The 13,515-nt window shown below is 51.1% G+C and overlaps 1 protein-coding gene across 1 annotated transcript in view; it reads right to left on the bottom strand.

Moving 5' to 3' along the window:
- The window catches only part of PLCB3 (phospholipase C beta 3), a 114,994-nt gene that overhangs the window by 47,033 nt on the left and 54,446 nt on the right, over positions 1-13,515 (bottom strand). The window contains exons 9-24 of the mRNA XM_029614783.1: positions 7,357-7,523; positions 7,086-7,232; positions 6,718-6,875; positions 6,456-6,538; positions 6,208-6,292; positions 5,595-5,772; positions 5,360-5,464; positions 5,074-5,144; positions 3,039-3,135; positions 2,782-2,866; positions 2,496-2,620; positions 1,964-2,118; positions 1,472-1,633; positions 1,157-1,256; positions 442-546; positions 258-346 (exon numbers count right to left, since the gene is read on the bottom strand). Coding sequence (XP_029470643.1) covers positions 258-346; positions 442-546; positions 1,157-1,256; positions 1,472-1,633; positions 1,964-2,118; positions 2,496-2,620; positions 2,782-2,866; positions 3,039-3,135; positions 5,074-5,144; positions 5,360-5,464; positions 5,595-5,772; positions 6,208-6,292; positions 6,456-6,538; positions 6,718-6,875; positions 7,086-7,232; positions 7,357-7,523 — 1,912 coding nt within the window. The remainder of the gene's footprint in view (positions 1-257; positions 347-441; positions 547-1,156; positions 1,257-1,471; positions 1,634-1,963; positions 2,119-2,495; positions 2,621-2,781; positions 2,867-3,038; positions 3,136-5,073; positions 5,145-5,359; positions 5,465-5,594; positions 5,773-6,207; positions 6,293-6,455; positions 6,539-6,717; positions 6,876-7,085; positions 7,233-7,356; positions 7,524-13,515) is intronic.

Raw genomic sequence — 13,515 nt, 5'->3', positions numbered from 1 at the left:
TGCCTTACTGCCCCGGTATTGGGATACGCAGCACCCAGCACTGGTAGCACTCCCTGCACAGGTCTCCAGCGCGCACGGGATCCGGCACGGCCTGCTCAAGGGATCCGGCACGGCCTGGGATACGGCCGGGATCCGGCACGGCCTGCTCAAGGAACTAAAGCTGGGAATGAACGCCAGGTGCCTTACCTCGCTCTCTCCAATCAGTTGCTAATAGATGTTTGGGATACGGGGCTAGAGTCATAGGTCATGGCCCTTACCTCGCTCTCTCCGATCAGTGCCACCAGTTGTTTTGTACGCTGCTCCATGTTGACATGCTTGATGGGGTTGGAGAGAGCCTCAGCGTAATCTAGGAGAACAAACCGTAACGCTGTCAATGGGAAGGTTACGGAGCCAGAAGCTGCAATCCACGTCACCACCCAGCCAGGCCGCGCGCCTCCTTACCCTGGTGATCGTCCGGGATGTAGTCACTGGCTTCGGTGTAGACAAGCAGCGCAGGGAGACAGAGGGGCTGGTTACTCTCGTTCCGCAGGGAAATGTAGTGATACCCTGCAGGCAGCCAAGGCCAGAGGCATGAGACAGACAAAAGAGAAAAAGGGAGGCAGAATGAGAGAGAGAGAGAGAGAAGGAGAAAAAGGGAGACAAAAGCAGAGACAGAATGGAGAGAGAGAGAGCGACAAGGAGAAAAAGGGAGACAAAAGCAGAGACAGAATGTGAGAGAGAGAGAGAGAGAGAGAGAAAGAGACAAGGAGAAAAAGGGAGACAAAAGCAGAGACAGAATGTGAGAGAGAGAGAGAAAGAGACAAGGAGAAAAAGGGAGACAAAAGCAGAGACAGAGAGAGAGAGAGAGAGACAAGGAGAAAAGGGGAGACAAAAGCAGAGACAGGTTGTGAGAGAGAGAGAGAGACAAGGAGTAAAAAAGAGAGACAAAAGCAGAGACAGAATGTGAGAGAGACACGTACAGACATGAGAGGAGGGAAAAGAGGGGAGAAAGAGAGACGATATTTAAGGTTCCATAATAGAAAACCAATGCAAAATTAGAGGAAACAACTGCTGTAGAGAATCCTTCTCAGTATGCACAACACATAACAAGCAAGGGACCAGGATTGGATGCACTAGGAAGCCACAGATTCCACCCCCTGTTTCCCACTCCAGTCACCTGGTCTGATGGCGCTCACAGGCAGGATACGATGGCCAATAAACTTTCCTCCTTCCTCAAAGACAGCGATCCTCAGAGAGGCCAGCGTAGGAAGCACCACCTGTGCACGGGGAGGAGAGAATGAGAAGGAGAGGCCTGGGGGAAAGAAGGTAGAAGGGGAGGGGGGAGAGAAAAGGAAGGCGTAAAGGGGACTGGTGGAAGAAGAGGGGAGGGCTGGAAAGGGAGGTGGAAGCGGGGATAAGAGGCGAGCTAGGAGGAGAGAAAGGGAGGTAAAGAGGAAGAAGAAGAGAGGAGGAAGAGGCCGGAAGCCATTACCTTCTGAAACACAAAGGGCTCCTCGTCCCAGACAGGGTTGAAGGAATTGCCCTGTGAGGTCTTGGTGCGAAACTTGCGCTTAGTGTCAACAGGCAGGCCAAACATGTCCACCTCCACAAATATTCCCACCTTCTTGTCCGAGAGGAACTGACCTGAGATGATCTAGAACAGGAGAAAAAGAAGTCAGCAGAGACTGGAGCCCACCAACACAGATCTTCTTCTTTAGCTCACAAGAGTCCCAGGCTCTGACGGTCTCTGCTCTGTCTAGAGAGCCTGACAACCCCATGGTCACCCCCCCTCAGTCCCTGCCCCCATGACCCCTCAGTCCCTGCCCCCATGGTCACCCCTCAGTCACTGCCCCTATGGTCACCCCTCACTCCCTGCCCCCATGGTCACCCCTCACTCCCTGCCCCCATGGTCACTCCTCAGACCCTGCCCACATGAGCAGTCCATGGGCTTCTTGCATTCCCCCTCTCCACCAAGTCCCCTCACCTTGATTTTAACCGTATTGGCCACGATACCGTCCACGATGTTCTCCGTGAAAAGGTCGAAGGGCTTGTCGGTGCGTCGCATGAACTCTGGTTTCAGCAGGTAGCCGCTTCGGTGGTTGTACTCAAAGATGCCCATATTCAGCTGCATGGGGAGATCTGCGGCACAGGCACCAGTGCAAGTTAGTCAGATACTGCCCCAACGCTGGGGGTATATAGGAATTGGAGGGGGGGGGGGGAATGAAGTAGAAACAGGACCACATATCAACCAGGTGAAGCGCAAGAAGAGTGGGGCACAGGGGCTGGGGGAGAGGGAAGAGAAGAAAGGCGCAGGGCCCCGGAAGAGGACAATGATCAACCAGTACTCCCCTTGCACCTCAACAAGTTAAAACAGCCTCAGACATCCCCTGCAGAAATGTACCCAGCAAACCTCTCCCCCGAGACTTGTGTCCGAGCTCCCTGCCACACCCCCAGCTGCTAGCGGTCTTTCTGCGGGTGGGGGAGGGAGGGAGGGTGGGCGGCTCACGCCCCCTTACCGAGGGTCTGGAAGTTGAGGGCCACCATTTGGCAGCCGGCATTCCAGAAGACCTGAGGCATGTAGTTAGACGAGTCCACGCGGGTCCCCTTGGGATAGATGCGACTCAGCTGCTTCTTATTATACCTTAAGAGTGGGAGCATGGGTAAGGAAAGAAACTCAAATAACATGGCACAGAGAGAGAGGAAACACGAAAGGCGCTAACATGAAAGAAACAGAATTTTATAGCACAGGCGCAATCCAAGCCTCTCCCCTCCCCACCAGGGAGATAAGTTTGAGAAGGATACTCCACAAACTCCATGGGACACTTGGTGAGCTGCTCCAGTCCCTTTGTCTCCACAAAAGATGACATCTCATAGTATTTGTTCCGCTCTGCAATGAAAGAAAGAAAGATGGAGAGATGGGAAATCTACAATAAGTAAAGTCACTCATTCTAGGCTCTCATGCCCACCCTCAGTCACACCATGCAACGTGAGGTCCATGTCCTCCACATCAATCACAGCTCCTATTCCCCCCATGACGCTCCGTGCTTTAGGATACTCACTGCTGGCCACATCAAAGCACTTGAACTTCACGGGTTCCACGTAATTTACAAGATTGGACATCTCCTCCGTAGCATTCACCTCACTGCTCGCTGTGCCCTAATGCCAGAAACAGAAATGGTAAGCATGAACTCTACATGACCAGCCATGGTAGCGATGCCAAGGACACACATCAGTGACTGATCCTGGGGGCAAGAGAGAGAGAGAGAGAATCCCAAAGAACATGACTGATCCTGGGGGCAAGAGAGAGAGTCCCAAAGAACACACACAAGTGACTGATCCTGGGGGCAAGAGAGAAAGAGAGAGTCCCAAAGAACACACACCAGTGACTGATCCTGGGGGCAAGAAAGAGAGAGAGAGATTCTCAAAGAACACACACCAGTGACTGATCCTGGGGGCAAGAGAGAGAGAGAGAGAAATTCCCAAAGAACACACACAAGTGACTGATCCTGGGGGCAAGAGAGAAAGAGAGAGTCCCAAAGAACACACACCAGTGTCTGATCCTGGGGGCAAGAGTGAGAGAGAGAGTCCCAAAGAACACACACCAGTGTCTGATCCTGGGGGCAAGAGTGAGAGAGAGATTCTCAAAGAACACACACCAGTGACTGATCCTGGGGGCAAGAGAGAGAGAGAGAGATTCTCAAAGAACACACACCAGTGACTGATCCTGGGGGCAAGAGAGAGAGAGAGAGAAATTCCCAAAGAACACACACGAGTGACTGATCCTGGGGGCGAGAGAGAGATTCTCAAAGAACACACACCAGCCTCTGATCCCAAGCAGCACACAGCAACCACTGATCCCAAGGACCACACAGCAACCACTGATCCCAAGGACCACACAGCAGCCACTCCTCCCAAAGACCACACAGCAGCCACTCATCCCAAGGACCACACAGCAGCCACTCCTCCCAAACACCACACAGCAGCCACTCATCCCAAGGACCACACAGCAGCCACTCCTCCCAAAGAGCACACAGCAGCCACTGATCCCAAGGACCTCACATCAGCCACTCCTCCCAAACACCACACAGCAGCCACTCATCCCAAGGACCACACAGCAGCCACTCCTCCCAAAGAGCACACAGCAGCCACTGATCCCAAGGACCACACATCAGCCACTGATCCCAAGGACCACACATCAGCCACTCCTCCCAAAGAGCACACAGCAGCCACTGATCCCAAGGACCACACATCAGCCACTCCTCCCAAAGAGCACACAGCAGCCACTGATCCCAAGGACCACACATCAGCCACTCATCCCAAGGACCACACAGCAGCCACTCCTCCCAAAGAGCACACAGCAGCCACTGATCTCAAGGACCACACAGCAGCCACTCTTCCCAAAGAGCACACAGCAGCCACTGATCCCAAGGACCACACATCAGCCACTCATCCCAAGGACCACACAGCAGCCACTCATCCCAAGGACCACACAGCAGCCACTCCTCCCAAAGAGCACACAGCAGCCACTGATCCCAAGGACCACACATCAGCCACTCATCCCAAAGAGCACACAGCAGCCACTGATCCCAAGGACCACACATCAGCCACTCCTCCCAAAGAGCACACAGCAGCCACTCCTCCCAAGGACCACACAGCAGCCACTCCTCCCAAGGACCACACAGCAGCCACTCCTCCCAAAGAGCACACAGCAGCCACTGATCCCAAGGACCACACAGCAGCCACTGATCCCAAGGACCACACAGCAGCCACTCCTCCCAAAGAGCACACAGCAGCCACTCCTCCCAAAGAGCACACAGCAGCCACTCATCCCAAGGACCACACATCAGCCACTCCTCCCAAAGAGCACACAGCAGCCACTGATCCCAAGGACCTCACATCAGCCACTCCTCCCAAAGAGCACACATCAGCCACTGAAACTGAGAGCAAGAGAAAGCCCAAGGAGCACACCCCAACTACTGTTCCTGGATCGAGAGAGTGTCCTAGGAACCACACACAAACTATGAATCTTTAACAAGAGACAATCAGAGCTCTGAAGACAAATGGAATCATGCCATGAACTTTAAAGGAGTCTACCTCATCTGTAGTGGGTTTTTTGGGGTCCGACTGCTCCTCTTCCTCTTCTTCCTCACTATCTGCCTCCCGATCTGTGGTGCAAGTGCAGGAGGCCAAGGTTAACAGCAGTGCCCCTTTCCACTAACCACGATGCTCCCCCTTCTCTGCTCGGCACTGACGTCTCCAAAAGCAAGTGCTTGGTGTATATACATGGAGTGGGGGGAAGCAGACATCACAGTACAACACAGGACTATTGCTGGGATAGCAGGGGAAGGACACTTTGCTGGGTCTGCCCTCTGGAACTCACCAATGGATTTACGGGGCTCACTGTACTTGGCTATTTTATCCACCATCTTCTCCTCGCCGTTGGAAAGTGCGTGTCCACCATCAGCGTGGTCAATGAAAGACGAGCCTAGAAAAGGGAGGGAACATCAGCTCGGCAAGCTTAGGAGAACAAAGAAGAAAGCACCATGGGGAGGGAAGAGGGGGACCGATCATGCCAAGATACGATGAGGGTGGAGCAGAGGAAAGGCAGGACGTACTGAGGCTGGGAGAGGACGGTTCACAGGCGCTGGAGTCACTGTAGGTGCTGGACGTCTGCTCCACCAGGCGTTTCTTCATGCTTCCCTCGTGCAACTTATGATGTCGCTTCTTTTTGTTCTTCACCAGGATCTTCCCTAGAAGCTCCTGGGGGCTTGGTAATATCGTACCTGGCTGCAGCTAAATGCGGAAAGAAAGAAAGAAAAAAAAAAAAAAGGAGGAAGTTAGCACCGTGTCAGAAGAATCGCATGAAGCGCAATTGTCCCCCCCCCCACACCGCCCAAACACCGGTAAGGCCATGGCTGCAGTGCTGGGCCCTGATTTGCGTCCCAAGCTTCATAAAGAACCCAGAGAGACCGAGGAAAATCCAGAAGACAAACACTATAAGAGGCGTGGATAATGTCACCTAAGAGGTTACACTAAAGAAGTTGGGTTTATTTAGCCTGGGAAAGAAAAGGCTGAGGAGGGGGTGGGTGTCTATTTTGAGAAGAGGGAATTACAATGAGGATGGGGATCAGGGTAGAATCTGGCAGTCCATGCACCCACACAGACCCATGGAAAGGCATCTTAAACTAAGATAAGACTGTTTCCTCCCACCACTCCCTCCCACCTTACCGGATATTTATCCAGAGGTTCGATCAGTAGCGCATCCCCAAAGATGGTACGACAGTACTCTGCCATCTTGGCCTGTTGTTTAGCACTGAAAAGCACAACATGAGCAAGACTGAACATTTTATCTGCCGGATTATCCACCTGCACAACACATGGCAAGAGCTTAGGCTTTCTGCAGTTCTGGTCTCCCTCAGCAGGGGGCTCTCTAGGGGGGGGGGGTGTGAGAGGAGGAACAAGAGGTTATAACTCACGAGTCCACGTGATTCTCAAAGGATAGGATGACCGGATAGGGCGAGGTCTTGAAAGCACTTTCAGCGATAGCTTCAATCACTTCCTGGAGAACAACACCAAACCATAAAGTAAGAACGAGAAGAAAATGGAACATACAAAGCATAGGATAGTGTCACAGAGAATACAGGGAGAACAGATGAAGAAACATGTAGAAAACATGAAGCACTAAACACGGATGAGGAACACACAAGGATTAAATACAAGAGAGAGAATAGCTGTAACCTTGAATGGGATTTCAGTCGTCATGGTGAATCCGTGTGTGATGAAGGGTTCTTCATCCTGTGGACGCCCCTTCCAGCAGTCCAACTCGATGCAGCGGCATCCTGTGAGCAGCACCTGTCGATACATCTCCACCGAGGAATTCCCAGTCAACTGGCCGGCTGTAAGCCAGCAGGAGAGAGGGGAAGCAAATAGAAAATAAGAAACATAAGAGGAGCAAGAGATGAAGGCCAGAACAAAGATTAATTATTGCCAGAGCCATTCTTGCAATATGGATACAACGGAATAATTGTGTATCAGATGCGTTGCATGCCTGTGAGGCAGGAATGACTGGAGATGTACTGGAGAGGTGGTAGTGATGGTTTGCATACCTGTGAGGTAGGTGTTGTGGGAGGAATTGATAAAGTAGCTGCTCAGGGGTTGGGTCATGTCATTGCAGAGGTCCAGTTTCTCCAGTGGCACAATGCTGTTCTCCTCTCCCCCGAGAAACCGGCTAAAACCCTCCATCGACATTTGATCTAGAAAGAAACAGTAGCCCTTTTAAGCATTCTCTTCTTCCACTACAACCCCCTAATTCTCTCTCTCTCTCTCTCTCTCCTTCACTATTCCCTGTCCTGTGAGAGTTATGCTGCCTCCACTCACCTCGCTCCACAAACTGCCGGTTGGGCTCATACTTTTCAATCAGCTGTCGCACCTGGTCCTTCTTCAGTGGAGGGTACAGGATCTCGTTGAGCCGGGGGTCACGCTGCTTTTGGTTTAGGAAGTCCATTAGCTGCTCTAGCGTAAGGTAGGGCTTTCCTTTGGCTCCCCTGCAGAGAGACAGAAGCAGCCTTTTGTTTTTTTGCTGTGCCTCGGCCACTTTCTAGCAGCTAACGTACCACTCTCAGTAGCTTCCGTAAAAAAAAAGGTAGCAGTTCTCTCTTAAGTGTGCGTCATCCATTAGATAGCAACATCATTAGACAAAAGAAAATTCTAAAGTCCAACATCTCCTTAGGATGAAACCATCTTTAAATTACCCATTCCATTTTCACTGTACAATATGAAGAGGTCCATATTCAAAGCATTTAGCTGGCTAACTCAAAAGTTAGCCGGCTAAATAAATATTTGGGCACTTACCGGTTAAATTCTAGGTGGATAATAAGTTAGCCGGCTAAATTCTAATTCCCTGTACGTACCCGGATCAGTCCAGATTGCTGGGTTATGCCTCCTTTCCAGCAGATGGAGCCAGAGAAAAACTTGAAGGGCACCCCCCTCTTAACACGGTGTGCCACCTGCGTCCCTTCAGTATTTCTTTGTCTCCAGCAGATGAAGGTGGCAGAACCTGCAGTCCTTTACTTTAAAAAAAAAAAAAAAAAAGAGAGGGGATTTTTTCCCTTTGTCCTATGCTAGATCAAGCAAGTTTTTTGAAATATCTAGTCTGTGCAGCGATTTTCTTCTGATTCCCGCCATGCCGCGTGCAACGCGATGTTGGGCATGCGGAGAGCCGGCATCCCGGATCTCCCGAGATAGCCTCTTTTCAAGCTGCCTCCCCAAGGGGGTGGGGGGGGGGGGGGGGGGGAAGGGTCCTTTGGCGGTTTTAGGGAGGACAGTGGCTGGATCCCGCAGTACGGGTCATTAGCCAGTTTCTCGCCTGTGTCGGCCGGCCCTGTTCCCGCTGATTGCGGAAACGGCGGCCATCTTGGATACTTTGTCTACCACAGGAATGCAGGAAGGAATGTGCTGCCTCTGTTCTCCCCTCCCGACTTGAGTCCTGAGGCTCCTCAGGACTCATTCTTGCAACCACAACAGCCACTGGGGAGGTTTCCAGGACCCAGGCCCCTTTTACAACCGACTTTGTGCTAATGATGCACAAAGCGTATTTGGCCAGCCTGTCCCAGCAGGGAAAGCCAGTTATGCCGGGGCCAGGTTCTCAGGGCTCAAGGATTCCTCCTCTTAAGGTCCCCAGGCTTGTGGAGCCACAGGAGGCAATAAGAATTCACACTCTCCGAGATCAGGGGGACCTGAGAGACCCAGACCCGCCAGATATTGTTGTTTCGGACCGCTGGATGCCCTGCTCTTGGGCCAGAAGGACGGTCCTACTGCATACACACCGGTAAAAGGGGACGACCTGTGAGTACTCTGCCTGTTCCTGAGGGACAAGCTGGAACCGCTCATTCCATACGTCCTAGTAGAGCTGGGAATAGCGCTCTCAGGAGATCCCAAGTGAATTCACGATAGACCCAGTTTTAGCAGGTTTGCTTGCTCCGGCTCAGACTTTTCCTTTTCATCAGATGCTCCTACAACTCATGCTACGGGAGTGGGATTCTCCAGAAGGGAGTCTACGAGTGGGGCGGGCAATGGATAAGCTTTATCCGTTGCCTGATTCTTTGGAGCTACTTAAAGTTCCGAAGGTGGATGCTTCAGTGTCGGCTGTCACCAAGAGGACGACTATCCCGGTCGCAGGAGCGGCGGATCTTAAGGATCTGCAGGACCAGAAGCTTGAAGTCCACCTCAAGAGGATTTTTGAGGTTTCAGCCCTTGGGGTCAGGCCAGCTGTGTGTAGCAGTCTCATGCAGCGAGTGAGCCTGAGGTGGGTTCAACAACTCCTCAGTGCCAGGGTTCTTTCTCCCCGGAAGCGGAGTAGGCGGAACGGCTGGAAGCCGCGGTGGCGTATAGCGCTGATGCCTTATATGACTTCTCCCGAACTATGGTATCAGCAGTCTCGGCTAGGAGGCTGCTCTGGCTCCGCAACTGGTCAGCCGACTCCTCTTCAAAGTCACAGTTGGGGGCACTCCCTTTTAAGGGTAAGTTCTTATTTGGGGAAGATTTGGAACAATTGATCAAGTCCTTGGGGGAAAGCAAGCTGCATAAGCTCCCAGAAGACAGGCCTGCCCCCGTAGGTCAGAGACACCCTTCTGCAAGATTGCAAGCTTGAGCTCATTCCTTTTGCAGCTGCAGATCCTCCCAGGATGGGGTTTCTCAGGGATCTTCGGGACCCAAGTCCGCACAATGAGATAGAGCCGGCCCACTCCTCGGTTCCAAGGGTAGGGGAATGGATCAAGATCACGTCGGATCAGTGGGTTCTAAGCATCATAGAACACAGTTATGCTTTAGAGTTTGCTCATCTTCGAGACCGGTTCTTGGTTTCTCCCTGTGGTTCCCCAGAGAAGAGGCAAGTGGTACATCAAACCCTCTGCAAGGCTGGAAGATCTTGGAGCCATCCTGCCTGTTCCTCCGGACGAGTGCGGAACGGGCCTATATGCCATCTATTTTGTGGTTCCCAAGAAGGAGGGGTCGTTCCATCCGATTCTGGACCTGAAGAAGGTCAACAAAGCCCTCAAAGTTTCGTATAGAGACTCTGCGCTTTGTCATCGCCGCGGTGCGCAGCAGAGAATTTTTGGCTTCCCTGGATCTGATGGAGGCGTACCTTCATATTCCGATACGCAGGGATCAGAGGTTCCTGCGATTCATGATCCTAGGGAATCATTACCAATTCTGAGTCCTCCCATTTGGTTTGGCAACTGCTCCTCATACCTTTATCAAGGTGATATTTGTGGTGGCAGCTGCCCTCCGGCGGGAGGGGGTTCTGGTTCACCCGTATCTGGACGACTGGCTCATTCGGGCAAAGTTGGATGACCTCTGCTGCCTGGTGGTCCAAAAAGTGCTGCATCTTCTCCGTTCCCTTGGTTGGGTTGTCAACTATACCAAGAGCAACCTGGTGCCTTCCCAGGTTCTGGAAATTTTGGGAGCGTGCTTAGATACTCGGGTTCGCAAGGTTTTTCTCACGGAAGAGCGCACTGTCAAGCATAGGTCTCAGGTTCAGCATCTATTGTCTCTGGCAGTTCCCAGGGTCTGGGATTATCTGCAGGTACTTGGTTCTATGGCGTCAACTCTGGAATTGGTACCTTGGGTGTTTGTTCATATGTGGCCATTACAGAGAGCTTTGCTTTCCCGCTGGCAACCGATTTCGGAGGAGTTCCATATCCTTTTGCCACTCCCAGAGTTCACCATAACCAGCCTGCATTGGTGGCTGGTCCTAGACCACCTACAGCAAGGAATGGATCTTGAGATTCCTCAGTGGGTGATCGTCACCACGGACACCAGTCTCTCTGGATGGGGGGGGCAGTGTGCCAATCTCAGTCTGCTCAGGGTCATTGGTCGCGGATTGAAGCGAAATGGTCCATCAATCACCTGGAAACGAGAGCGGTGCGCTTGGCATTGCAGAGGTTTCTCCCACTTGTCCGCCATCATGCAGTGCGAGTCCTGTCAGACAATGTAATGACAGTGGCTTACATCAATCGTCAGTGCGGAATGAAGAGTCAGCAGGTGGCCTCCGAGGCAGACAAATTGATGGCCTAGATGGAGCGCCATCTGGCTCGACTGCAAGCCTCCCACATAGCTGGAGTTGACAACGTACAAGCGGACTTCCTAAGTCGTCAATGTCTAGATCCTGGAGAGTGGGAGTTGTCCGAAGAAGCAATAGCGCTCCTCTCTCACTGCTGGGATGCCCCACATCTAGACTCGTTGGCGACCATGAAGAATGCGAAGGTCCCATGTTTCTTCAGTCGCAGGAGAGAACATGGGGCGGAAGGAGTAGATGCCCTAGTCCTCCTATGGCCCCGCGACATACTGCTCTACGTGTTTTCCCCTTGGCCTCTTGTGGGCAAGGTCCTCAGAAGGATAGAAGTTCACCCGGGACTGGTTATCCTAGTTGCCCCGAAGACCATGGTTTGTGGATCTAGTCAATCTAGCGGTGGACGGTCGTCTTCGCCTCGGTCATCTTGCAAACCTCCTGCGGCAGGGTCTGGTATTTTTCGAACAGGCGGATAGCTTTTGTTTAGCAGCCTGGCTTTTGAGAGGAGGAGATTGAGAAAGAAAGGTTATCCAGAGGAGGTCATCTCCACCCTCCTGTGGGCACGAAAGCCTCTACCTCCCTTTACCTACGCGAGGGTCTGGAAAGTTTTTGATTCCTGGTGTTGCGAGCGAGGGATCTCCCCATGTTGTAGCTCAGTTTCTGGACTTCCTGTAGAAAGGATTAAGTAAGGGTTTATCCTTTAGTTCCCTATGGGTGCAGGTCACAGCCCTAGGCTGCCTGAGAGGAAGTATTGGCAGCTCATCCTGATGTGGTCCATTTTCTGAAGGGGGCGAAACACCTGAACCCTCCCCAGTCTGTCCCGTTTGTCCTTCTTGGAGTCTCAATCTGGTGCTACGGGTGTTGTGCGAGCCTCCTTTCGAGCCCCTCAAGCAGTCTACTTTAAAGGATTTAACTTTCAAGACTGTCTTTTTGGTGGCAATCTGCTCTGCAAGAAGGGTCTCGGAGAGTCAAGCATTGTCCTGTCGGGAGCCTTTCCTACATTTTTCTGATACCAGGGTATCGCTCTGAATGATTCCTTCCTTTCTCCGAAAGTCGTTTTGGCCTTCCACCTAAACCAGTCAATGGAACTTCCGGCTTTTCCAGGTTTAGATCGGGAGGATCTTCACTCTAAAAAATTGCGACGTCCTGATATCAAGCGGGTGCTCTTGCAGTACCTCGAAGCCACTAATGATTTTCAGGTGTCGGATCATCTTTATGTGCTGTGGAACAGCCCCAACAAAGGTCATAAAGCATCCAAGACTACAATTGCCCGTTGGCTGAAAGAGGCGATCGCTTCCGCTTATATTTGCCGCGGGCGGCCCATTCCGAAAGAGCTCAAAGCACATTCCCTCCAGTGCAAGTGGCGTCCTGGGTAGAGAGCCAGTCCGTATCGCCGCAGGAAATCTGCAGGGTGGCAACTTGGAAATCGCTTCACACTTTTGCAAGACATTATCGTCTGGATATTCAAGCTTCAGTTTTCGGAACTTTTGGGAGTAAGGTCATCCGAATGGGACTCTCCAGGTCCCACCCTACTTAGGGAAGCTTTGGTACATCCCACTGTCTGGACTGATCCGGGTACGTACAGGGAAAGGAAAATTGGTTCTTACCTGCTAATTTTCATTCCTGTAGTACCACGGATCAGTCCAGACGCCCTCCCATTGAGAAGGGTCTATTCTATTGAGAGTCCGCGCCATTACTTTTCTTTTCATAGGAATGTTTGCAGAATCTGCTACAGGCACCAAAAGTTGCGGCTGAAGAATTTCATTAGTGTATATAGTTGTGGTTGGCATTATTTCTATGCTTGCTTGACCTACCCATTGGTATATTCTTGTTTTATTCTGCTTTGATATTCTTAATACTGTCTTCTTAATACTGTCTTTTTAAACAAGCCTACCAAAAGCTGTTAGCATAATTATCTCACTCTCCTGATTTTATACCAAGGTAATGTATATTTTTATTATACTATCTCTACCCTAACTATACTACCTCTCTAAGTGTTTACACTTTGATTATTTAGACTACTATTTAGTTTACTATGTTAATTATTTATATTATGAAAGAATGTATTTACTTCCTTTCTTCTTTGGAAATGCAAATAATTGTAAATGATTAAATGCTAACTACTGTAAACCGATTTGATATGCTTGCATGAAAAGTCGGTATATAAAAATTATTAAATAAAAAAATAATACTGAAGGGACGCAGGTGGCATACCGTGTTAAGAGGGGGTGCCCTTCAAGTTTTTCTCTGTCTCCATCTGCTGGAAAGGAGGCATAACCCAGCAGTCTGGACTGATCCGTGGTATTACAGGAACGAAAATTGGCAGGTAAGAACCAATTTTTCTCTAAGTTAGGGGCATAAACGGGAACAGCTGAGTTAGCTGGCTAAATTATCTGGTTAATTCCAATATTCAGTTAGCCAGATAAGGTAACCGGCTAAGCCTAATTATGCCTCTAAAGCTAGCCAGA

The sequence above is a fragment of the Rhinatrema bivittatum genome, chromosome 8 (assembly GCF_901001135.1).
Source record: "Rhinatrema bivittatum chromosome 8, aRhiBiv1.1, whole genome shotgun sequence".
NCBI lineage: Eukaryota > Metazoa > Chordata > Amphibia > Gymnophiona > Rhinatrematidae > Rhinatrema > Rhinatrema bivittatum.
The sequence above is the reverse complement of the archived record's forward strand: the minus strand, read 5'-3'. Positions and strand labels throughout refer to the sequence as shown.